Source organism: Thalassophryne amazonica, chromosome 5 (genome assembly GCF_902500255.1).
Source record: "Thalassophryne amazonica chromosome 5, fThaAma1.1, whole genome shotgun sequence".
In the NCBI taxonomy this organism is placed as follows: domain Eukaryota; kingdom Metazoa; phylum Chordata; class Actinopteri; order Batrachoidiformes; family Batrachoididae; genus Thalassophryne; species Thalassophryne amazonica.
In genome coordinates this window covers 78,028,001-78,053,575 of record NC_047107.1, presented here as the reverse complement: position 1 = coordinate 78,053,575, position 25,575 = coordinate 78,028,001, and the positions used below count along the sequence as shown (strand labels likewise).

General features: G+C 50.1%; 2 protein-coding genes across 5 annotated transcripts in view; both read left to right on the top strand.

Moving 5' to 3' along the window:
• The window catches only part of LOC117510759 (gamma-glutamyl hydrolase), a 38,060-nt gene extending 24,221 nt beyond the window's left edge, over positions 1 to 13,839 (top strand). For both annotated transcript variants that reach the window (XM_034170601.1, XM_034170600.1), the window contains exons 7-9: positions 10,873 to 10,966; positions 11,079 to 11,216; positions 12,868 to 13,839. In XM_034170601.1, the coding sequence (XP_034026492.1) occupies positions 10,873 to 10,966; positions 11,079 to 11,216; positions 12,868 to 12,986 (351 nt within the window). In that variant the 3' untranslated portion in view covers positions 12,987 to 13,839. The remainder of the gene's footprint in view (positions 1 to 10,872; positions 10,967 to 11,078; positions 11,217 to 12,867) is intronic.
• A 4,735-nt stretch (positions 13,840 to 18,574) lies between these two features.
• Positions 18,575 to 25,575, top strand: part of rnf122 (ring finger protein 122) — a 68,993-nt gene continuing 61,992 nt past the window's right edge. The window contains exon 1 of one of the 3 annotated variants that reach the window (XM_034170599.1): positions 18,575 to 18,842. In XM_034170599.1, the coding sequence (XP_034026490.1) occupies positions 18,818 to 18,842 (25 nt within the window). In that variant the 5' untranslated portion in view covers positions 18,575 to 18,817. The remainder of the gene's footprint in view (positions 18,843 to 25,575) is intronic. The other 2 variants (XM_034170598.1, XM_034170596.1) reach the window with 2 other exon arrangements.

Here is a 25,575-nt window from a genome sequence, read left to right as displayed (position 1 = left end):
GGCGGAGGGCGCACGGCGCACTGAGCGGCCATCGACAGGCTGGAACGACCAGATCATTTCTAAACTGAACGCTGTGTTGATCCGGGACTTCGTGTGACTACCACAGAAATGGCAAGAGAGCTGGACATAACACTTTTGCGGCACATTCCACTGTTACAGGAGATTTTGTAATGAAAGACGTGCGGAGGATTTCGACGCGCTCAACAACAAAAAAAAACGCTCAACAAAAAACACCTCCGTGTTGGAAACCATTCATAAGATTCAGACGGCTTTCGGTGGCTTTTCATTCGAGTGAGTATCTGAGAAATTGTTTAACAGCTGGGCATGTTCCAACTTGTCCTGTGAGACTTCCAACACGGAGGTGTTGTTTGTCCAGCGCCATGAGTGGCTGCCTCCCGACGCGCGAATCCGTCCGCACGTCTTTCATTACAAAATCTCCTTTAATCAATCAATCAAGCAATCAATTTTTTTTATATAGCGCCAAATCACAACAAACAGTTGCCCCAAGGCGCTTTATATTGTAAGGCAAGGCCATACAATAATTATGTAAAACCCCAACGGTCAAAACGACCCCCTGTGAGCAAGGACTTGGCTACAGTGGGAAGGAAAAACTCCCTTCAGGGAGGGGCAGTCTTCTGCTGGGACTGGTTGGGGCTGAGGGAGAGAACCAGGAAAAAGACATGCCGTGGATTGGAGCAGAGATCGATCACTAATGATTAAATGCAGAGTGGTGCATACAGAGCAAAAAGAGAAAGAAACAGTGCATCATGGGAACCCCCCCAGCAGTCTACGTCTATAGCAGCATAACTAAGGGATGGTTCAGGGTCACCTGATCCAGCCCTAACTATAAGCTTTAGCAAAAAGGAAAGTTTTAAGCCTAATCTTAAAAGTAGAGAGGGTGTCTGTCTCCCTGATCTGAATTGGGAGCTGGTTCCACAGGAGAGGAGCCTGAAAGCTGAAGGCTCTGCCTCCCATTCTACTCTTACAAACCCTAGGAACTACAAGTAAGCCTGCAGTCTGAGAGCGAAGCGCTCTATTGGGGTGATATGGTACTACGAGGTCCCTAAGATAAGATGGGACCTGATTATTCAAAACCTTATAAGTAAGAAGAAGAATTTTAAATTCTATTCTAGGATTAACAGGAAGCCAATGAAGAGAGGCCAATATGGGTGAGATATGCTCTCTCCTTCTAGTCCCCATCAGTACTCTAGCTGCAGCATTTTGAATTAACTGAAGCCTTTTTAGGCAACTTTTAGGACAACCTGATAATTGTTGGGAAGGTGTCGTAACACGGACCCACAACAGGGGGCGCAAGTGAACGGACAATGGATAAGAAAAGGAGTAACAATTTAATGTTGCGAAAGTACACAACGGAATACAAACAGAAATAACAGGTGCCAATTGTATACAAGGGGACAGTGGGCAGGCTCGAAGATAGGAGACCTCTGATGAACGAGGAGCCGGGGCCCACACCGCTTCCACCACCAACGGCCTGAAGAACACCGGAGCCGCCAAGTCCTGAATCCCCAGGTGGTCTCTGTCCTCCGTTGTCGGCCCTGGTACTGCTGGCAAAGAAGAAACAGAAGGAGGTGACTGTGAGTCCTCACACCCAGCAACCTTTACACTCAAAGTCTCTGGGAGGGAAAACCTCCACCTCCAGATACGTTTCTCTCGTGCAGCTCCTGTTGGTCCCTCTTCTGGATCACCACAGGAATGCGGCTGCACACAGAACAAAGTTTAGACAATCGATAAGTCAGCAGAGAAATTACCTTTGTGGTAGATGATTCTCGGCGAGGAGGTGGAGTTGTGATCCGCTTCTTGTAAGGAGGTTAATGAGAGACAGCTGGTGAGGTTGACAGGTGACAGCTGTCACTTCCAATAGCTCTGGCGCCCTCTCATGCTTGAAGCCCGCACTCCAAGCAGGGCGCCGACTGGTGGTGGTGGGCCAGCAGTACCTCCTCTTCAGCGGCCCACATAACAGGACCCCCCCCTCAACGGGCGCCTCCTGGCGCCCGACCAGGCTTGTCCGGGTGTCGGCGGTAGAAATCGACCAGAAGGGCCGGGTCCAGGATGAAGCTCCGTTTCACCCAGGAGCGTTCTTCGGGTCCATAACCCTCCCAGTCCACCAAGTACTGAAAACCCCGGCCCATCCGACGGACGTCCAGGAGCCGACGAACAGTCCATGCCGGCTCCCCGTCGATGATTCGGGCAGGAGGTGGCTCGGGTCCAGGGGTGCAGAGTGGTGAGGTGTGGCATGGTTTAAGCCTAGAGACATGAAAAATGGGATGGATCCGCAGTGAAGCCGGGAGTGTCAGCTTCACTGCGGCCGGACTGAGGATCTTGGCGATAGGGAACGGCCCAATGAAACGGTCCTTCAGTTTCTGAGATGTCACCTGAAGCGGGATGTCTTTGGTGGATAACCACACCTCCTGCCCAGGTTGGTATGCAGGGGCCGGGGAACGCCGGCGGTCTGCATGGGTCTTGGCCCTCGTCCGGGCCCACAACAGGGCAGAACGGGCGGTTCGCCACACCCGGCGGCACCTCCGTAGGTGGGCCTGGACCGAGGGTACCCCGACCTCTCCCTCCACAAGTCGGAATAATGGGGGCTGGTAGCCCAGACACGCCTCGAAAGGGGAGAGGCCGGTGGCGGAAGACACTTGGCTGTTGTGCGCGTACTCGATCCAGGCCAGATGGTTGCTCCAGGCCGCCGGATGCGCAGAGGTGACACAGCGAAGGGCCTGTTCTAGGTCCTGGTTCGCCCGCTCTGCCTGGCCGTTCGTCTGTGGGTGATACCCGGACGAGAGACGTACGGTGGCCCCCAGCTCCTTACAAAAACTCCTCCAGACCTGCGAGGAGAACTGGGGACCACAATCCGAGACGATGTCCGATGGTATCCCATGCAGACGCACGACGTGGTGTACCAGGAGGTCTGCTGTCTCCTGGGCCGTCGGGAGCTTCGGGAGGGCCACGAAGTGGGCCGCCTTGGAGAACCGGTCCACTATCGTCAGTATGGCGGTGTTGCCCTGGGACGGCGGGAGGCCCGTGACGAAGTCCAGGCCAATGTGGGACCAGGGGCGATGAGGCACAGGCAGGGGTTGGAGGAGACCCCTGGTCTTGTGATGGTCCGCCTTGCCCCTGGCACAGGTGGTGCAGGCCTGGACGTAGTCCCGGACGTCGGCTTCCAGTGACGCCCACCAGAAGCGCTGCTGGACTACTGCCACGGTCCTACGCACTCCAGGATGACAGGAGAGCTTGGAGCCGTGACAGAAGTCCAAGACGGCAGCCCTGGCCTCTGGTGGGACGTAAAGCTTGTTCTTTGGACCGTCTCCCGGATCCGGGTTCCTTGCCTGGGCCTCCCGGACGGTCTCCTCTACGTCCCAGGTGAGGGTGGCCACGACAGTGGACTCGGGAAGGATGGTATCGATGGGGTCCGACAACTTGGCCTTGGCCTCCTCTTCGTGCACCCAGGACAGTGCATCTGATCGTTGATTCCTAGTCCCGGGGCGGTAGGTGATCCGGAAGTCGAAGTGAGCGAAGAACAGGGACCAGCGGGCTTGCCTGGGGTTCAGCCGCTTGGCGGTCCGGATGTACTCCAGGTTCTGGTGGTCTGTGAAAACCGTGAAAGGCTCCGTAGCTCCCTCCAACAGGTGTCTCCACTCCTCCAGAGCCTCCTTCACCGCGAGGAGTTCTCGATTGCCCACGTCATAATTCCGCTCTGCGGGGGTCAACCTGCGGGAAAAGTAGGCACAAGGATGGAGAACCTTACCGGACTCCCCGCTCTGGGACAGGACGGCTCCTATTCCTGAGTCTGAGGCGTCCACCTCCACTACAAACTGGCGAGTAGGATCAGGCTGCACCAGAACTGGCGCAGACGAAAACCGGCGTTTCAACTCCTGAAATGCGGCCTCGCACCGGTCCGACCAGGTGAAGGGGACTTTAGTGGAGGTCAGGGCGGTCAGGGGGCTAACAACCTGACTGTAGCCCTTAATGAACCTCCTGTAGAAGTTTGCAAAGCCGAGGAACTGTTGCAGCTTCCTACGGCTCTTTGGTTGGGGCCAATCCCTCACCGCCGCAACCTTGGCCGGATCCGGGGCGACGGAGTTGGAGGAGATGATAAACCCCAGGAAGGACAAAGAAGTGCGATGGAACTCACACTTCTCGCCCTTCACAAACAACCGGTTTTCCAACAACCGCTGAAGGACCTGACGTACATGCCGTACATGGGTCTCAGGGTCCGGGGAAAAGATGAGTATATCATCCAGATATACGAAGACAAACCGATGCAGGAAGTCCCGCAAGACGTCGTTAACCAATGCTTGGAACGTCGCGGGCGCGTTGGTGAGACCAAACGGCATGACCAGGTACTCAAAATGACCTAAAGGGGTGTTAAATGCCGTCTTCCATTCGTCTCCCTTCCGGATCCGAACTAGGTGATACGCATTCCTAAGATCAAGTTTGGTGAATATTCGGGCTCCATGCAGGGGTGTGAACACTGAATCCAAGAGGGGCAATGGGTATCGATTGCGAACCGTGATCTCGTTCAACCCCCTGTAATCAATGCATGGACGGAGTCCGCCGTCCTTCTTGCCCACAAAAAAGAAACCAGCACCCATCGGGGAGGTGGAGTTCCGGATCAACCCGGCAGCCAAGGAGTCCCGGATGTAGGTCTCCATTGATTCGCGTTCCGGGCGTGAGAGGTTGTACAGTCTACTGGACGGGTACTCAACGTCCGGGATCAAATCAATGGCACAATCGTACGGTCGGTGCGGTGGAAGAGTGAGTGCCAGATCTTTGCTGAAGACGTCAGCTAGATCATGGTACACCCCTGGCACCGCCGTCAGATTGGGGGGGCTCTTAACCTCCTCCTTAGCCGTGAACCCGGGAGGAACCGAGGATCCTAAACACTCCCGGTGGCAGGTTTCGCTCCACTGCACCACTGCCCCAGGCGGCCAATCGATCCGGGGATTGTGCTTAACCATCCAAGGAAAACCCAAAATCACTCGGGAGGTAGAAGGTGTCACGTAAAACACGATCTCCTCCCGGTGATTCCCAGACACAACCAGAGTCACGGGCTGGGTCCGGTGTGTAATCAACGGGAGTAGGGTGCCATCTAGTGCCCGTACCTTCAAAGGCGAAGGCAGAGCCACTAGAGGGAGCCCCACTTCCTTTGCCCATCTGCTATCCAACAGATTCCCTTCGGACCCCGTGTCCACCAGTGCTGGGGCGTGAAGGGTTAAATCCCCACTTAGGATTATCACTGGGATTCGTGCTGATTTGCGGGGTTTCCCCGTGTACATGTTATGGCCCACCCTTAGCCCAGTTTCTAAGGGCGGGCGTTGGTGTTTGACCGTTTGGGGCAGTCTTTTAACAAATGCTCACATGAGCCACAGTAAAAACACTCCCCGCGGGCCAGCCTCCTTTGTCTGACATCAGATCTTACTTTGGCCCTGCTCGTGTCCATAGCTTCGTCAGCAGGGGGAGCTGTTGCCACACGGAGCCCACTGGCAACGGAGCGTGGGGACGATGTCACCCTTTCTGACCCGGAAGAGAGAGGGACGGCTTGTGCCCGGCCACGCCCTCCGGCCTGCTCCCGACGGTGTTTATTTAAGCGGTTGTCTAATCGTATAATCAGATTAACAAGCCCGTCGAAATCCTGCGGTTCATCTTTAGCCAGTAAATGCTCCTTCAGTACTGGAGACAGTCCGCTTATGAAGGCAGCGCGGAGCGCAACGTCGTTCCAGCCAGACCTCGCAGCCACGATGCGGAAGTCGACAGCGTACTCAGCTGCGCTCCGACGCCCCTGTCTCAGTGACAGCAGCACGGTCGAGGCAGTCTCGCCTCTGTTGGGATGATCAAACACTTGTTTGAATTCCCGTATAAACCCAGCGTATGATGACAGAAGCCATGAATCCTGTTCCCAGAGCGCTGTAGCCGAAGCGCGTGCCTCACCTCGAAGCAGATTAATTACATAAGCCACCCGGGTGGCGTCTGATGCGTACATAACTGGACGCTGTGCAAAAACGAGCGAACACTGCATTAGGAAGTCTGCGCACGTTTCTACACAGCCTCCGTACGGTTCGGGAGGACTTATGTAAGCTTCAGGGGACGGTGGGGGGGGTAGTTGAACGGCCAGTGGAACATCTCTATCAGGCACCGGGCCAGCAGGAGGAGACACTGCAGCGACGCTTGACTCGCGTGCTTCCACTCTGGCGGTGAGAGCCTCCATCCTCCGATTGAGGACTGCATTTTGCTCGGTTACCAGCTGTAACTGAGCAGTGAAAGCAGTAAGGATGTGCTGCAGATCACTTACCACGCCTCCTGCTGCCGCCTGCGCTCCTTGTTCTCCCATTGGCTGTTCAAGCTGTGGTTGACGCCCCTCGGGATCCATGACGAATGGCCGAGAAATCCTGTTGGGAAGGTGTCGTAACACGGACCCACAACAGGGGGCGCAAGTGAACGGACAATGGATAAGAAAAGGAGTAACAATTTAATGTTGCGAAAGTACACAACGGAATACAAACAGAAATAACAGGTGCCAATTGTATACAAGGGGACAGTGGGCAGGCTCGAAGATAGGAGACCTCTGATGAACGAGGAGCCGGGGCCCACACCGCTTCCACCACCAACGGCCTGAAGAACACCGGAGCCGCCAAGTCCTGAATCCCCAGGTGGTCTCTGTCCTCCGTTGTCGGCCCTGGTACTGCTGGCAAAGAAGAAACAGAAGGAGGTGAGTGTGAGTCCTCACACCCAGCAACCTTTACACTCAAAGTCTCTGGGAGGGAAAACCTCCACCTCCAGATACGTTTCTCTCGTGCAGCTCCTGTTGGTCCCTCTTCTGGATCACCACAGGAATGCGGCTGCACACAGAACAAAGTTTAGACAATCGATAAGTCAGCAGAGAAATTACCTTTGTGGTAGATGATTTCTCGGCGAGGAGGTGGAGTTGTGATCCGCTTCTTGTAAGGAGGTTAATGAGAGACAGCTGGTGAGGTTGACAGGTGACAGCTGTCACTTCCAATAGCTCTGGCGCCCTCTCATGCTTGAAGCCCGCACTCCAAGCAGGGCGCCGACTGGTGGTGGTGGGCCAGCAGTACCTCCTCTTCAGCGGCCCACATAACAATAATAATGAATTACAATAGTCCAGCCTAGAGGAAATAAATGCATGAATTAGTTTTTCAGCATCACTCTGAGACAAGACCTTTCTGATTTTAGAGATATTGCATAAATGCAAAAAAGCAGTCCTACATATTTGTTTAATATGCGCTTTGAATGACATATCCTTTAACAGTGGAATGTGCCGATAAAGTGCTGATCCCGACCTCTTCTGAAACTTCTCTGCTAGTCACACGATGTCCTGCATCAACAGAGCCTTAAATTTGGAAGTGATCTGCTCGTTCCAGCCTGTCGATGGCCGGTCGGGGCGTGGTGTGCCCTCCGCCGCCATGGGCTGTTTTTAATCCAGTTTTAATGGTCCTTAATCTGTGTGATACCGATAGAATCTTCACCGAAAGCCATCTGAATCTTCCAAATGGTTTCCATCTGGCTGTCTGGCAGAGTTTCTGAAAAAATTTTCATGGAACAAAGCGGCAGTCGCTCCGCCATTCCTAAACAATAAAAATCCGACGAGGGGGGTGGACCAGTGCTCACTCAAAGCCTGCCCACAGGCAAATGACGCAACCGACAGGCGTGAAAAAACTCATGCATGCGCACGAAGGTTCAAGCTTGTCTGATGCAAGCGCACATGATTCAAATCCATATAGTTTTTGAAAAAAATAAAAAGGTCGGATACTTTTCTAACAGACCTCATATATCTGTTTTGCACACTGTCCCGGTCTGCTGCCAAGCCGCAAATCCCCGTCAGTTGCGGATATCAACGGTTAACGGCAGATATACAGCGCATAGAGTGAGTATGTATTGTGTATGAATTGAGTATATATGGAGTATGTAAGGCAGATGTCATTCGCATTCAGATTTTTGAACAGCTCAAAAATCCTGCCTGCGGACATGCATGCCTCTGCGGATGATCACGGGCGTGTTCGGATGATCACGGGCGTGTTCGGATGACGGCCGACTCGTACAGGCATGTTACACGGATATTGCAGATGTTTGGCGAATATGGGCCAATTTTGTGCGTAATCCATACGCAAATCCTTCTAAATGCCAGTGGGACAGGGCCCTAAGGTTCTAAAAACATTCTGGACTCACACGCCATTCTGACTTATTATGGAAACTTTGCATAATTTATTCCTACCCTTAAAAAAATGTCAGCTACCTATTTTATAAACACTACCCAATCTAGAGCCGTGGATCCCCACAGACAATGCACTAGACAAAATTATTATTATTTTTTTTAATATGTCTTATTCATTTCATACTTTATGTACTGTGAATAAACTGTATGTTTAATGGTAACTCTGTGCTGTCAATGAAAGGCATCACTTGGCAGCAGCATTTGTGAAGAGTGTTCATCTAGCCTATGTGCTTGCTCAGGGGGGTGGTGGGTTTACATAGACCTGACCCTTGTGAAGAGCCTTGGGATGGCTTTTGTGGCTTTTGTTGTGATTTGGTGATATATCTCTCTCTCTCTCTCTCTCTCTCTCTCTCTCTCTCTATATATATATATATATATAATATATAGAGAGAGAGAGAGAGAGAGAGATAGAAACAAAATAGAAACTACTGTTTAATTTAATTTGTTCATTTAATTATTTATATACATCTTGATTATCATCATGAAAATGTTTATGCTTCAGCATATTAAAATTTCAGCTCTTTACATTTGTTTTTCAGGCTTTTCAAGCTAAAAGTGAATTCATATAATAAAAATGAGAAGTTAGCAGTAGCTTCACCTTAATGTTTAAGTGGTTTATCAGTTTAGCATTCACAGTTAACTTCAGACTTCAGACAACTTTATTGATCCCTAAAAGGGCAATTAATCCACAATTATTACTTGTTTACTGTAATAATGGCACACATCAAAATTACAGACAACACATATATATTTGACATTGTTAATGTGCTCTAAATTTGAAGCAATCCGTCATCTGAATTGAGGCAAAGTGGGTGAAGGCCGCAGCAGGAGGGACCCGTGCCGCCCAGTTTAAGCCTGGTTCACACAGCAGGATTTTAAAATTATCTTTAGGTTTCCAAAACCTGAGAGACCACACACGTGTAGATAAAAAAATCATGGATCTAACAGGTTTGGTTGTACAGTGTGTGGTGTTCAGCCACACGGTAAGGACAACAACACCACACACGGACAGATTTCACACATGGACATTCACAGCTCTGACAGGAAATCTCGCAAAATCTCTCGAGATTAAGTGTGACTTCAGAGTAAACAAACTGAGGTACTTTGTGGACTATTTAAAACAGAGGGAAAAAACGATACAAAAAGAAAAAGAAAAGGCGTTCTTTAAAGGAGTGGAGACAGCGCGACCACCGGATTTTCTGGTAAGTCAGAACAGCTGTTTTGATTTTATTTTCTGCTCCGTGCGTCTGTCACCTCGCTTTCTGATTGGCTGCACATCACATTCAGCAGGCTGCGGGCTCGTTTGTGGTCGGAGGACACAAGACACGCTGCGATATCGGGCCAAAAAAATCCAACATGTTGAATATCCCCGATTTGCGATCGGAGCGCTCCTGATGGCCTTCCGAGCAGATCAGAGCGCTCTTAACACACCACACATGGCAGGAATATCTGATAAGATTATCTTTAGCGTCATCACGATTGTCAGGGTGTCCTTAAGATTGTTGGAAGGGGAAGATCGGGTCCGATATCGGCCTAATTATCCTGCCGTGTGAACCCGGCCTTAGGGGTTGAAGGCTGCAGCAGTAAAAACTGCGCTGCCTTCGAAGTGGCAGGGAGGAAGCCAGGGTGAGGGGAGTGGAGAGACACGGGGGCAGGGGTAATAGGGATGGAGGAGGGGAGACATGCGTTTTGTGCAGATGAGTTAAATTTCTGTCTGTGTGTGTGTAAAGTCTGACAGTTTCTGTCCTTGTGGGGGGATAGATGAGAAGGGGGAGCCGAATTCCTTTACCAAGGCCATAAATCCTTCTGGGGAAGAGCAAGGAATTTGGCCTTCAGGAGCCGATAAGGCTGCCATGTTGATGTTAGGCAGAGAGATACAGAATTCCATTTATTGCACCTCTGACCGTCGAGAGTCCAAAAGTATGAAGAATATTCTCCAGTCCTCAGTGACACATTCCTTTGCAATGCAGTGATTTGCTCCGAGATTGTATCCATTTTGCGTTTGAGTTCAAGAGTTCACGCAGTCTGAGATTACACAGCATTGCCCAACTCATTAATCATGATGGACAGATGATGGGACGAAATTCTGGAAGCAGCCGTCTTGCTAATATTCCTGTGGGTCAGGGCAGCGCACAAACCAATCAGTGCCAAACCCCCCACCATAAAAGCGAATAAGAATGAATTCTCGTCTTCCACAGAGAGTGAAACCAAGCATGTCACACCCCGTCTCTCTCAGGCGTCAAGAGCATAGCCCACTGGGTAGTTTCCGTCAGGGCACGCAGAGTCCCCCAGCCCTGATTCCTTGTCGAAAAAAATGGTGTCAATAGTGTTGAGAGACCAGCAGATCAATTCCATGGTTAATCCAAATCTTAATTTGAAGAATTCACAGTCTGGTGAAACTGGGACTTTGAAGGTTGGAGCAGAGATAGAGAGCAGAAAGGAGGAGAGGAGAGGGGAGGAATGCGACCGTCCTTGCCGGAGTCCCAAGCTGCTTAAACTGCACTTTTCAGTTCAGTTAGCCGTTATCAAAGCTAATTTTTGGATTAGCTGTGCCCATCACTGAAAATACATGACCAAATGCTTATTTTTCACTCAGAATTTACTTCATTCTCTTCTTGCAGGACTTTGTTGGAAATGAGAAGCTAAACAGTTTCTTCAACATTCTGTCAACAAATGTTGCGACGAACGGAGTCCAGTTTGTCTCCACTATGGAAGGTTAGAAAGTAATTTTTATGTTAACCTGACTGCGAGAGAAAACATTTTCCAAACTTAGTCACTGAATTGGTAAAAACAGATGTACTGTATAAATTCTGTTTTTGTGTGGCAGCTAAAAAATATCCTTTCTATGGAGTCCAATGGCACCCAGAGGTGAATCGCTTTCAGTGGGACATCAAAGAGAACTTCCCTCACTCCCATCACGCTGCTCAGTTGTCTGCACTTCTGGCTGACTTTTTTGTCAATGAAGGTAAGCTGGAAAACATTTATGTTGTCAATGATAATTATGATTGATGTATTATTATAAGATCAGAAATGTTCACCGGATATGTTGTTGTTGGTAAGTGAAGATTCCACTTGGGTTATTGCTTAGAACATTTTCCTGTGTGAACTTTCACAAAAAGTTTTAAATAATAATAATGGTAAAGTAAGTACCGTCGGCTGCTTCTTTGTTTTCTCTTGGGGACACCACAGTAGATCCAAGGTGGGTCTGCATCAGAGGTGGGAGTAAGTCACTGTCAAGTCACTCTCAAGTCATGAATCAGCAAGTCCCAAGTCAGCAAGTCCCAAGTCAAGTCTGAAGTCAGCTTTGAGACTTGACTTGGGACTTGCTGATTCATGACTTGAGAGTGACTTGACGGTGACTTACTCCCTAAATACTAAAAAAATAATTAAAAGAAACATTGAAGTCAGAACATTATTCCCTGTTTGTTGAAAATTGATTCACTCTTTGAAGTGTTTTAAACACTACATCAAAAAACAAACAAAAAAAAAAGATTCCCTCTTTTGTTGTATATAATGCTACAAATAATGTGCCTGTTTCCAAATGCTTGGAACATTAAATGAAACAATTACATCTGAAAACAGATCACTGTTTTGAAATTCACAAATGAAACCTTTACGCCAGAACATTAATCCAGTCCAGTCCACTTTATTTATATAGCACATTTAACAACAAAGACGTTCTAAAGTTCTGCACATAGCATCACAATAGATAAGACCCAAATCGTCAAGAAATAAATTAAAAATAAGTAAAATAACAATAAAAATAAATAAAACACGCAAAGATAAAAAAACTAATAAAATCAACAGAAATAAATACAGCATACAAAAGATAAAACCAATAGAATCAACCTAGATAAAAAACAGTAAAAACCAAACAATAAAACAGAGGACCACACAACTCAAGTGGTGTTAAAAACCAGAGAATAAAAGTGGGTCTTCAGACGAGACTTAAAACACTCCACTGTGGGAGCTGTTCGTGGAGGGGCAGAGCGTTCCAGAGTCTGGGACCAGCCACAGAGAAAGCCCTGTCCCCCCCGGTTTTAAATCTCATCTTCGGCACCACGAGCTGTTGTAGGAGGTCAGTAATGTACTGAGGGGTCATTCCATTCAAAGCTTTAAATACAAACAATAAAATCTTAAAATCAGTTCTAAAATGAACAGGAAACCAGTGTAAAGATGCAAGAATTGGGGTTATGTGATCATGCTTCCAGGCCCCTGTTAAAAGTCGCGCTGTAGCGTTCTGGACTAACTGCAGACGGAAAAGAGCCCGTTGGTTGATGCCAAAATAAAGTGCATTACAGTAGTCCAGACGACTTGAAATAAAAGAGTGCACAACTTGTTCAAAAAGATTAAAAGATAAAAACGGTTTTACGTTTGATAAAAGACTGAGATGATAAAAGCACGATTTCAAAACACCATTAATTTGTTTATCAAGTTTAAAATCGCTGTCTATGGCGATGCCAAGGCTGGTGACTTTGGGACGTACAAAATCATAGAGAGGTCCCAAGTCAACCTCTCGTTACTCTCATTATTCCCTGTTTGTTGAAAACTGATTAACTTTTTGTAGTGTTTCAAACACTACATCAAATAACTAGCATGTCTCTGCTGTGTTTTAGGGAGGAAGAGTTTGCATCACTTTTCCAGTCCTGAGGAAGAGGCTGCATCACTGATTTACATGTACACGCCTGTCTATGCTGGAAACTTCACATCATATGAGCAAATCTATTTCTTCTGAAATCCCAAGGCATTGTGTCACTTGTAATTGAGAATGAACTTCATACTGCAGGATTAAAACATCAGTATTTCAACTGCTAACTGTAACTGCATTTTGCTGTGGGGTTGTAACATACTGGACTTCTAGGTGCAGTTCAGAAATAGATTATGCTACAAATTTGGTCTGAAAGAGTTTTTCTGTAAATTCTTTCTGGGGGGAAAAAGTGTCTACTCATCTGTGGTGGTTGCTTCGCATGGGAGAAATCAATTTTTCTTCACATTGTTGGGGGAAGGAATGAATAATAATGGAGATGAATATTATCTACCATATTTTTCCAAACCTTCCAGTTACATTATGTAGCTATAATCAGTAAAACTGGCCTCTCAGGGATACAAAATATTTTGCTTGAACATTGTTAATAATGATAATGATCGCCTGCCGAATACAGCAAGAAATAAAAGTCATGATCCATGCATGAGACTAACATTTCATTCTTAGCATAATTTTGTGGCTATTTTGAAGATGGATAGTTGTAACTCTGTGGACTGCCCCTCCACTCTCACCCATTCCTTTTTTACCAAATTGTTGTCATGTGTCAATATAAGATAGTCAAAGGCTTGATTGCTAACATTTTTAATATAACCAGGATTGTAAAAAAAATTGGCTGATCACAGGGCTCCTTTATCTCCACATGACAGGAGCACAAATCAACCTCATAAATGTTTCACATCTTTTTCAGCAAACCTATGCTCTTATCCAATTAGTCAATTAATCATAAAAATGGCTGGTGGAACAATCCATTTTGAAAAGTTGTACTTGTAATTCACATTTGTTAATAATTTTATAATTCATTAAAGTCATTCTGATGAAAATTTTAAAGTGTGGACTTAATTTCTTTCTTTCTTTATCATCTTTCTTTATCACAGCAACTGTGACAATGGTGTTGGGAAAGTGTAGTGACACGGACCCACAACAGGGGGCGTAAATGAACGGACAGTGGATGAGCCAAAAAGATAACAATTTAATGTTGTGAATGTGCACAACAAAATACAGACAATCACAGATTTTGAATTCAGTCAATATATATAAAGGTGACGTGTGGGCAGGCTCGAGGATAGAAGACGTCTGTCCAGAGAAGAGCGGGCCCCACACGATTTCCACTGCCAACGGATTTGAAGCACACCGGAGCCGCCAAGTCCTGAGTCCCCAGGTGGCCACCGTCTCCAGCTGTCAGACCTGGTACTGCTGGCAGGAGGCAGAAACAGTTAATGGTGGGTGCGTGGATACATACCCAGTACAACAGTCAGCAACAGTCTCTCCATTATCGGGTGGTAAAAAACACCTCCACCTCCGAAACAGGAACAATAACGTGCAGCGCCTGAGTGACTACTTATCCGATGAGCGAAGAGCGTCATCTCCTCCCAGCTTCCAGCTGCTGCCCAGTCAACAGGTTCGCCTGAAAAATGTCCACAACAATTGTGTGTGTACGGCACCAAAACTATGGCTGAGTGTTTACCTGAAGGTAAGACGATATCTCGGCAGCAAGGTGGAGTTGCTGCCCGGCTTTTGTGGAGATGGTGGTGATGAGTGACAGCTGGTGATGATGATGAGTGACAGCTGTCACTCCCGGTTGCTCCTGCGAGGCGGTTGCGCCCCCTCGTGCCTGAAGCCCGCACTTCAGGCAGGGCGCCCTCTGGTGGTGGGCCAGCAGTACCTCCTCTTCAGCGGCCCACACAACAGGACCCCCCCCCCCTCAACCTGGCTTGTTGGGGTGACGGTTGTAGAAGTCGGCCAGGAGGGCCGGGTCCAGGATGAAGCTCCTCTTCACCCAGGAGCGTTCTTCGGGTCCATACCCCTCCCAGTCCACCAAATACTGGAACCCCTGGCCCTTACGACGGATGTCCAGGAGCCTGCGAACAGTCCAGGCAGGCTCCCTGTCGATGATCCGGGCAGGAGGCGGCGCCGGTCCGGGGGTGCAGAGGGGTGAAATGTGGTGAGTTTTGATGCGTGACACATGGAAGACCGGGTGGATCCGCAGTGAAGCTGGGAGTTGTAGCTTCACTGCGGCAGGACTGAGGATCTTGAGGATTCTGAACGGTCCGATGTAGCGGTCTTTCAATTTTGGTGATTCCACCTGTAAGGGGATGTCCTTGGTGGAAAGCCATACCTCCTGCCCAGGCTGGTATGCAGGGGCCGGGGAAAGCCGGCGGTCTACATGGGCCTTGGCCCTCGTCCGGGCCTTCAGCAGGGCAGAGCGGGCGGTGCGCCACACCCGACGGCATCTGCGAAGGTGGGCCTGGACCGAGGGGGCATTGACCTCTCCCTCCACCACTGGGAACAATGGTGGCTGGTACCCCAAACACACCTCAAATGGGGAGAGGCCGGTGGCAGAGGACACTTGGCTGTTATGACCGTACTCGATCCAGGCCAGATGGTCACTCCAGGCCGCCGGGTGCGCAGAGGTCACGCAGCGGAGGGCCTGTTCAAGTTCCTGGTTCGCCCGCTCTGCCTGTCCATTCGTCTGTGGATGATACCCAGACGAGAGGCTCATGGTGGCCCCCAGTTCCCTGCAGAAACTCCTCCAGACTTGAGAGGAGAACTGAGGACCACGATCCGAGACAATGTCAGTTGGTATCCCATGCAGACGTACAACGTGGTGGACCAGGAGGTCTGCGGTCTCCTGGGCTGTTGGGAGCTTCGGGAGGGCCACGAAGTGGGCCGCCTTGGAGAATCGGTCCACTACCGTGAGGATGGTCATCATGCCCTGGGACGGCAGGAGGCCCGTGACAAAGTCCAGGCCGATGTGTGACCAGGGGCGATGAGGCACCGGAAGCGGCTGGAGGAGTCCTTGAGTCTTCTTGTGGTCTGCCTTGCCCCTGGCACAGGTGGTACAGGCCTGGACATATTCCCGGACGTCGGCCTCCATGGACGCCCACCAGAAGATCTGCCGGACCACTGCCACGGTTCTTCGCACCCCTGGGTGACAGGAGAGCTTGGAACCGTGACAGAAGTCCAGGACTGCAGCTCTGGCCTGTGGTGGGACGTACAGTCGGTTCTTCGGGTTGGTCCCCGGGTCCGGGCTCCGTGCCAGGGCCTCCCGGACAGTCTTCTCCACGTCCCAGGTGAGGGTGGCCACGATAGTGGACTCGGGGATGATTGGTTCCGGAGGATCTGACAGCTCCGTTTTGACTTCCTCTTCATGTACCCGGGACAAGGCGTTGGATCTCTGGTTCTTGGTCCCTGGGCGGTAGGTGATCTGGAAGTCAAAACGCCCGAAGAACAGTGACCAGCGGGCTTGCCTGGGGTTCAGACGCTTGGCGGTCTGGATGTACTCCAGGTTCCGATGGTCCGTGAAAACTGTGAATGGCACCGCAGCTCCCTCCAACAGGTGTCTTCACCGCAAGGAGTTCCCAATTGCCCACATCATAGTTCCGTTCTGCCTGGGTCAACCTGCGGGAAAAATAGGCACAAGGGTGGAGGACCGTATCAGACTCCCTGCTCTGGGACAGCACGGCTCCTATCCCTGAGTCAGAGGCATCCACTTCAACGACGAACTGGCGGCTAGGATTGGGTTGCACCAGAACTGGTGCAGTCGAGAACCAGCGTTTCAACTCCCTAAAAGCGGCTTCGCACCGATCCGACCAGGTGAAGGGGACTTTTGGGGAGGTCAGGGCTGTCAGGGGACTAACCACCTGACTGTAGCCCTTAATGAACCTCCTGTAGAAATTTGCAAAGCCGAGGAACTGTTGCAGCTTCCTACGGCTTGTCGGTTGGGGCCAATCTTTCACCGCCGCAACCTTGGCCAGATCAGGGGCGACGGAGTTGGAGGAGATTATAAACCCCAGGAAGGACAAAGAAGTGCGGTGGAACTCGCACTTCTCGCCCTTCACAAACAACCGGTTCTCCAATAACCGCTGCAGGACCTGACGTACATGCCTGACATGAGTCTCAGGATCCGGGGAGAAGATGAGAATATCGTCCAGGTATACAAAGACGAACCGATGCAGGAAGTCCCGCAAGACGTCATTAACCAAAGCTTGGAACGTCGCGGGGGCGCGCCCCCTCGTGCCTGAAGCCCGCACTTCAGGCAGGGCGCCCTCTGGTGGTGGGCCAGCAGTACCTCCTCTTCAGCGGCCCACACAACAAATGGGCATATATTGTAACAGTGGAATTGGCGTTGCACTATTTTGACAAAATTGCAGTGTTAGTTTTTTCTGATCCTCAGATCAGGTAGGATGAGGATCAGCTCCAAATCTGAGACCATGGTCCTCTGTTGGAAAAGGGCAGATTGTTACCTCCAGGGCAGGTGAGAAATATTGCCCCAAGTGGAGGAGTTCAAGCATCTTTGGGTCTTGTTCACGAGTAGGGGTAGGATGGAGAGTGAGAGCGATAGACAGATTGGGGGGGGGGCATCTTTTGGTTTGCAGACACTGTACCAGACCAAAATGAATAGTGAAGAAAGAACTGAGCCAGAATGCAAGACTCGATTTGCCAGTCGATTTGTTTTACGATCCATCCTCACCTATGTTAATGAACTCTGGGCAATGATGTAAAAACAGTCGAGGATGCAACAGCAGAAATGAGATTCCTCCATCAGGGATCTGGCCTTTACACTCCTGGACAGGGTGAGAAGCTTGAATGTCTAGGACAGACTCTGAGTAGAGCCGCGGCTTCTTTGCATCAAAAGTAGCCAGCTGAAATAGTTTGGGCATCTGGTGAGGATGCCCCCTGGTCATCTCCCAAGGGAAGTCTTCCTGGGACATCCAGTTAGGAGGAGGCCCCGGGGAAGTCCCAGGACACGCTGGAGCAATAATAATTGTCAGCTTGCTTGGGAAGGTCTTGAGATCCCCCAGGAAGAGTTAGAGACTTAGCTGAGGAGAGTGTAGCTGCTTGGTCTACTGCAACTACAACCCAGACCTGGATAAATGTCATAAAATTCTTTTGTGTGTGTGTGTGTGTGTGTGTAAACAGAAAACCAAATTGGACCTGCAATTACTAATTATTATCAAATGTGAGATTTTGCTCAAGTTAATTAAAAAAACAAAAAAACAATTATCAACTTACAAACCTCATTTCTTCCAGATTAAAACAGGATTTGATTTCACAGTTGTTGATCACTCAGTAATAAAGTAATTGTAAAAATTAAAGCAATACTACCCAATAAATTGCAGGAGAGCAGTCTGAGAAACAATGAACGTTTAAATGTGACAGTTGGTCACAAATACCAACCATTATTTATTTTTAACTCTTAGGAACAATAAAAGCACTTAAAACATTTGCAGTGCATAAATAAAATACATGACATTATGATAGCAGTTGAAATTTATAGTGTGCAAATGTTATTGTAAATCTCACAGGGAGAACGTAACAATAGTTTTTGTTTTTTGTTGCTTTTTTTGGCACGGTAACACCTTACTGTTCATCTTTAAGGACGTTACAAAGTATTTATTAGTGTGTGCGCGCGCGCGTCTGTCCGTCGTAATTACGTTACAATTTCTGGCGCGGTGATTGGTTGGCCTACACGTCAGTCGTGTGTGCGGGGGCGGGGCGGGCGGTGTTGTCTCAGACGCTGCTGTCGGGTCGCTGCGATGCCTCCTGACAATAACAACAAAAACAACCACTGAACCGAGCACGGACCGGAGAAACACACATATCATCTATTTTTTTTAATATCTGCAGTGATGCATTAATATAGTTCTAACGGTCGCATAAGCGTTTTTGTCCGTTTTTTAGAGACTTATTTGCTGGTGTTATTGTGTCCGGGCGCTTTTGCACGGACTCCTTCTGCGGACTTTACGGCGCTTTTCCATCTGTGCAGGAGGCTGCAAACAGGACTCCTCTCTGGTGCATTGATGCACCCGTTTCAGTGGTGTAACGGTGAGTGTTTTCCTATCCTTTGAATAATTTCTAATATTCTTTGAAGAAATTGTGCCTCTGTACGGGCGGCCCTTTTGATTATTTTTTTTTATAAAAACATAATTCTATAACTGAAGTTTTGCTATTTTTATGTTTTTCATCACTATCTTGATGTTAAAGTATTTCAGTCAGTCTGTTGTTGACAAAAACCTGCTGTGATTTGACTTCATGGACACTATTGGGCTTGGACAGCTTTCCAAAAGCAGGGACATGCAGCAAAACGAGTGTCTGCAAGTGAGACGTTGTGTCGCTGCTCAGTGTCAAGGTGAAACCGGATGGATGAGCTCTGTCCTCTGATTGGCCAAGAAGATGTGCAGACAAGAACAATTATGCTATTTCACACCCCTGCTATTCATAGACAGAACACAACCTGAAAGCCAGTGCTGCTCCTCTGCACCTCAGTGTATCCTTTATCGTGTTTATGTGGGTTTAGAGGCCAAACACGTACCTTTGAAATCCTGCAGCTGTGCACCATTTGCCTGGTGTGAAGTGTTGAATATTTGATGTCTGGTTTAAGTGGAAGCAGCAACAGCAGCTTTGTGTGAACACAGCTTCATGCATACAGGACAAAACCCCACTGGGCATATCTGTCAGATAAAGATGCCTTCTTTAACTATTTTGTAGCTCTGAGGAACACTTTCCTGGCTATTGCACAGCAACAGCAGATTCTAGCTGACAGGCAAAATTCAAACCAACTGAGTCAGGTTCTCTCTCCTCCCCAAAAAAGAGGGCTTTCACTGGCGTTTATCCCTTTCTGCATCTGCTCCTCCCGGTGCCATGGTAACGAGCTGCCTGCTGATGGTGCCAATATATAGGTCAGTGGTCATTCATTGCTCCACCCAAAATGTCAGCTAGCTGTCTTGATTTCCTCACTTGAGAAGATGTAGCAGGACAAACGTGCACACAGAAGTGTTGAGAAAGTGTAGTGACACGGACCCACAACAGGGGGCGCAAATGAACGGTCAATAGATGAGCCAAAAAGTAACAATTTAATGTTGTGAAATGTGCACAACGAATATACAGACAATCTCAGAATATGATTACAGTCAAATTACAAAGGTGACGTGTGGGCAGGCTCGAGGATAGAAGACGTCTGTCCTGAGAAGGGCCGGAACCACACGATTTCTGCCACCACCGAACCTGGTGAATACTGGAGCCGCCAAGTCCCGAATTCCCAGGTGATCACCGTCTCCGACTGTTGGATCTGGTACTGCTGGCGAGAACAAAGACAGTCAAGTGTGGGTGTGTGTACACCCAGTAACAACAACGGTGGGAATGCCAGCTCCACCTCTCACTCAATATGTGATGAGTACCGCAGTGATTCCTCAGGGGAAAAGAGTGCCGTCCTGCACTCACTCAGCTTCCACAGAAAGAGGAACCGGTACTCCTGCAAACACTCACAATATACAGATATATTGTAACACAAAACGGCTGAGGATATTACCTTCAATGAAGTACGATATCTCGGCGATGAGGTGGAGATGACGTCTGGGTTTTATGGAGTGAGGTGATGAAGAATGAGTGACAGCTGTCAGGAAGTAATGAGTAACAGCTCCAGTAACAGTTCCAGTTCCTGGTTGGCCCGCTCTGCCTGTCCGTTCGTCTGTGGATGGTACCCGGACGAGAGGCTCACGGTGGCCCCAAGTTCCCTGCAGAAGCTCCTCCAGACGTGTGAGGAGAACTGGGGACCACGGTCAGAGACGATGTCGGTGGCTATCCCATGCAGACGGACGACGTGGTGGACCAGGAGGTCTGCTGTCTCCTGGGCTGTTGGGAGCTTCGGGAGGGCCACGAAGTGGGCTGCCTTGGAGAATCGGTCCACTATCGTTGTTGCCCTGGGACGGCGGGAGGCCCGTGACGAAATCCAGGCCGATGTGGGACCAGGGGCGATGAGGCACCGGTAATGGCTGGAGAAGTCCTTGGGACCTTTTATGGTCTGCCTTGCCCCTGGCACAGGTGGTGCAGGCCTGGATATACTCCCGGACATCGGCCTCCATAGACGCCCACCAGAAGTGCTGCCGGACAACTGCCACGGTCCTTCGCACCCCTGGATGACAGGAGAGCTTGGAGCCGTGACAGAAGTCCAAGACTGCAGCTCTGGCCTCTGGTGGGATGTATAAACGGTTCTTCGGACCTGTTCCTGGGTCCGGGCTCCGTGCCAGGGCCTCCCGGACAGTCTTCTCCATGTCCCAGGTGAGGGTGGCCATGATAGTGGACTCAGGCAGGATGGGCTCCGGTGGATCCTATAGTGCAGTTTTGACCTCCTCTTCGTGTACCCGGGACAAGGCATCCGACCTCTGGTTCTTGGTCCCGGGGCGATAGGTGATCCGGAAGTCAAAACGCCCAAAGAACAGTGACCAGCGGGCTTGCCTGGGGTTCAGCCGCTTGGCGGTCCTGATATACTCCAGGTTCCGATGGTCAGTGAAAACCGTGAACGGCACAGACGCTCCCTCCAACAGGTGTCTCCACTCCTCAAGAGCCTCTTTCACCGCAAGGAGTTCTCGATTGCCGACATCATAGTTCCGTTCAGCCGGGGTCAACCTGCGTGAAAAGTAGGCACACGGGTGAAGAACCTTATCGGTCTCTCCGCTCTGGGACAGCACGGTTCCTATCCCTGAGTCAGAGGCGTCCACTTCAACCATGAACTGGCGGCTAGGGTCGGGCTGCACCAAAACTGGCGCAGTAGAGAACCGTCGTTTCAACTCCTTGAACGCGGCTTCGCACCGATCCGACCAGGTGAAGGGGACTTTTGGAAAGGTCAGGGCTGTCAGGGGGCTAGCTACCTGACTGTAGCCCTTAATGAACCTCCTATAGAAATTAGCGAAGCCGAGGAACTGTTGCAGCTTCCTACGGCTTGTTGGTTGGGGCCAATCTCTCACCGCCGCAACCTTGGCCGGATCAGGGGCGACGGAGTTAGAGGAGATGATAAACCCCAGGAAGGACAAAGACGTGCGGTGAAACTCACACTTCTCGCCCTTCACAAACAGTCGGTTCTCTAACAACCGCTGCAGGACCTGACGTACATGCTGGACATGGGTCTCAGGATCCGGAGAAAAGATGAGAATATCGTCCAGATATATACGAAGACGAATCGGTGCAGGAAGTCCCGCAAGACGTCGTTAACCAAGGCTTGGAACGTCACGGGGGCGTTGGTGAGGCCAAACGGCATGACCAGGTACTCAAAGTGACCTAACGGGGTGTTAAATGCCGTCTTCCATTCGTCTCCCTTCCGGATCCGAACCAGGTGATACGCATTTCTAAGATCCAGCTTAGTAAAGATTTTGGCTCCATGCAGGGGGGTGAACACGGAATCCAACAATGGCAACGGGTATCGATTGCGAACCGTAATCTCATTCAGCCCCCTGTAATCAATGCATGGATGGAGTCCGCCATCTTTCTTGCCCACAAAGAAGAAACCTGCCCCCATCGGGGAGGTGGAGTTCCGGATCAGCCCGGCAGCTAATGAGTCCCGGATGTAGGTCTCCATTGATTCGCGCTCAGGTCCTGAGAGGTTGTACAGCCTGCTGGACGGGAACTCAGCGCCTGGAACCAAATCAATGGCACAATCGTACGGACGGTGCGGGGGAAGGGTGAGTGCCAGATCCTTGCTGAAGACGTCAGCAAGATCGTGGTACTCAACCGGCACTGCCGTCAGATTGGGAGGGACTTTGACCTCCTCCTTAGCCTGTAAACCGGGAGGAACCGAGGATCCTAAACACACCCGATGGCAGGTTTTGCTCCACTGAACCACCACCCCAGACGGCCAATCAATCTGGGGATTGTGCTTCAACATCCATGGGATGCCCAAAATCACGCGGGAGGTAGAAGGAGTTACAAAAAACTCAATCTCCTCCCGATGGTTTCCAGACACCACCAGAGTTACTGGTTGTGTCTTGTGTGTGAGTAAAGGGAGGAGGGTGCCATCTAGTGCCCGCACCTGCAATGGCGAAGGAAGCGCCACCAGAGGGAGCCCTACCTCCCTTGCCCATCTGCTGTCTAGCAGATTCCCTTCTGACCCCGTGTCCACCAGTGCTGGGGCTTGAAGGGTTAAATCCCCGCTCAGGATTGTGACTGGGAGTCGTGTGGCAATCTGTGTGTGTCTCACTTGAATGTTTTGACCCCCCCTTAGCCCAGTCTCTAAGGGCGAGTGTTGTCGTTTTGGCCGTTTGGGGCAGTTTCTCTGTGTGTGCTCAGTTGAGCTGCAGAGAAAACACTCTCCACGGATCAACCTCCTCATTTTGGCCCTGTGCGTTTCCCTAACAACGTCAGCAGGGGGAGCTGTTGTCCCACAAAGCGCTGCGGCTGTGGCGCGTGGGGAGGGCGGCCCCTTTTCGAACCCGGAAGGGAGAGGGGCGGCGCGTATCCGGTCACGTCCTTCGCCTCGCTCCCGACGGCATTCCTCCAACCGATTGTCTAATCGTATAACGAGATCGATAAGCCCATCTAAATCCCGCGGTTCCTCCTTAGCTACCAGCTGCTCCTTCAGAACCAACGACAGTCCGTTTATGAAGGCGGCGCGGAGCGCAACGTTATTCCAGCCGGAATGTTTGATCATTTGAGTGTTTGATCACCCTAACAGAGGAGAGACCGCTTCAACTGTGCTGCTGTCAATGAGACAGGGACGCGAGAGCGCAGCCGCTTATGCAGTCAACTTCCGCATCGCGGCTGCGCTCTCGCGTCCCTGTCTCATTGACAGCAGCACAGTTGAAGCGGTCTCTCCTCTGTTAGGGTGATCAAACACTGTTCTGAACTCCCCCACAAACCCAGTGTATGCTGATAACAACCGTGAGTTCTGTTCCCAGAGCGCCGTAGCCCAGGCGCGTGCTTTACCCCGAAGCAGAGCAATCACATAAGCTATTTTACTAGCATCTGACGCGTACATGACGGGACGTTGTGCGAAGACGAGCGAACACTGCATAAGAAAGTCCGCGCACGTCTCCACACAACCTCCGTACGGCTCAGGAGGGCTTATGTATGCTTCAGGGGATGGTGGGAGGGGTTGTTGAACCACCACTGGAACGTTCATATCCTGCACAGGGTCGACAGGAGGACAAGCTGCAGCAGCGCCCTGAGCGCTCGCCGCCATCTGCGCGGAGAGAGCCTCCACCCTGCGGTTCAGGAGGATGTTTTGCTCAGTTATTTGATCCAACCGAGCCGTAAAGGCAGTGAGAATGTGCTGCAGCTCACCAATCACGCCTCCTGCAGACGCCTGCGCTCCCTGTTCTCCCATTGGTCGTTCAACAGCCGGGTGACGCCCCTCGGAGTCCATGACGCTGGCCGAGATGTCCTGTTGAGAAAGTGTAGTGACACGGACCCACAACAGGGGGCGCAAATGAACGGTCAATAGATGAGCCAAAAAGTAACAATTTAATGTTGTGAAATGTGCACAACGAATATACAGACAATCTCAGAATATGATTACAGTCAAATTACAAAGGTGACGTGTGGGCAGGCTCAAGGATAGAAGACGTCTGTCCTGAGAAGGGCCAGAACCACACGATTTCTGCCACCACCGAACCTGGTGAATACTGGAGCTGCCAAGTCCCGAATTCCCAGGTGATCACCGTCTCCGACTGTCGGATCTGGTACTGCTGGCGAAGAACAAAGACAGTCAAGTGTGGGTGTGTGTACACCCAGTAACAACAACGGTGGGAATGCCAGCTCCACCTCTCACTCAATATGTGATGAGTACCGCAGTGATTCCTCAGGGGAAAAGAGTGCCGTCCTGCACTCACTCAGCTTCCACAGAAAGAGGAACCGGTACTCCTGCAAACACTCACAATATACAGATATATTGTAACACAAAACTGCTGAGGATATTACCTTCAATGAAGTACGATATCTCGGCGATGAGGTGGAGATGACGTCTGTGTTTTATGGAGTGAGGTGATGAAGAATGAGTGACAGCTGTCAGGAAGTAATGAGTAACAGCTGTCACTCCCGGCTGTGTCCTTGGCGGCAGCGCCCTCTCGTGCCTGAAGCCCGCACTTCAGGCAGGACGCCCTCTGGTGGTGGGCCAGCAGTACCTCCTCTTCTGGCGGCCCACACAACACAGAAGACCCAGATTGTGAGTGTGCAGCAGCTTTGCATGATGTGTGAAGTGACATGAATACAGGAGATGCTCTGCTCCTCCTCTTTGTGTGCAGCTCTTTGTCTTTGTCTCGACTTTTATTTGGGTGCCACATCTTTTTTTTTTTTTTTTCTGGTAGCTACAGACAAAATACAAAGAAAAAAAAAAGATTTGTTGAAATGTTTGCACTGTGTATTTGGGTCGTCGGCTCGGTTTGTCGGTATGGACCAAACATCAGCCTCTCAGGCGAGGATCTCCTCGCAATGAGTGAAGTAATTTATCAGTGGAAGTTAAGCCCTGATGAATGGAGCGTCTCAGCTCATTCAAAGGGACTGGAACGAGGAGGTGGGAAATATTGATCTTCTCATCCTGTGGAGAGGATCGAGAAATGTCAAATAGAAATGTCAGGTTTGTTGTGTGGGCCGCTGAAGAGGAGGTACTGCTGGCCCACCACCACCAGAGGGCGCCCTGCCTGGAGTGCGGGCTCCAGGCACCAGAGGGCGCTGCCGCATCATGGGAGTAGCCTGGGTGACAGCTGTCACCCATCACCAGACACAGCTGTTCCACTCAGCACAGAGGTATATCAGGAGGACGGCGTCTCCACCTCAGTGCCGAGATATCGCC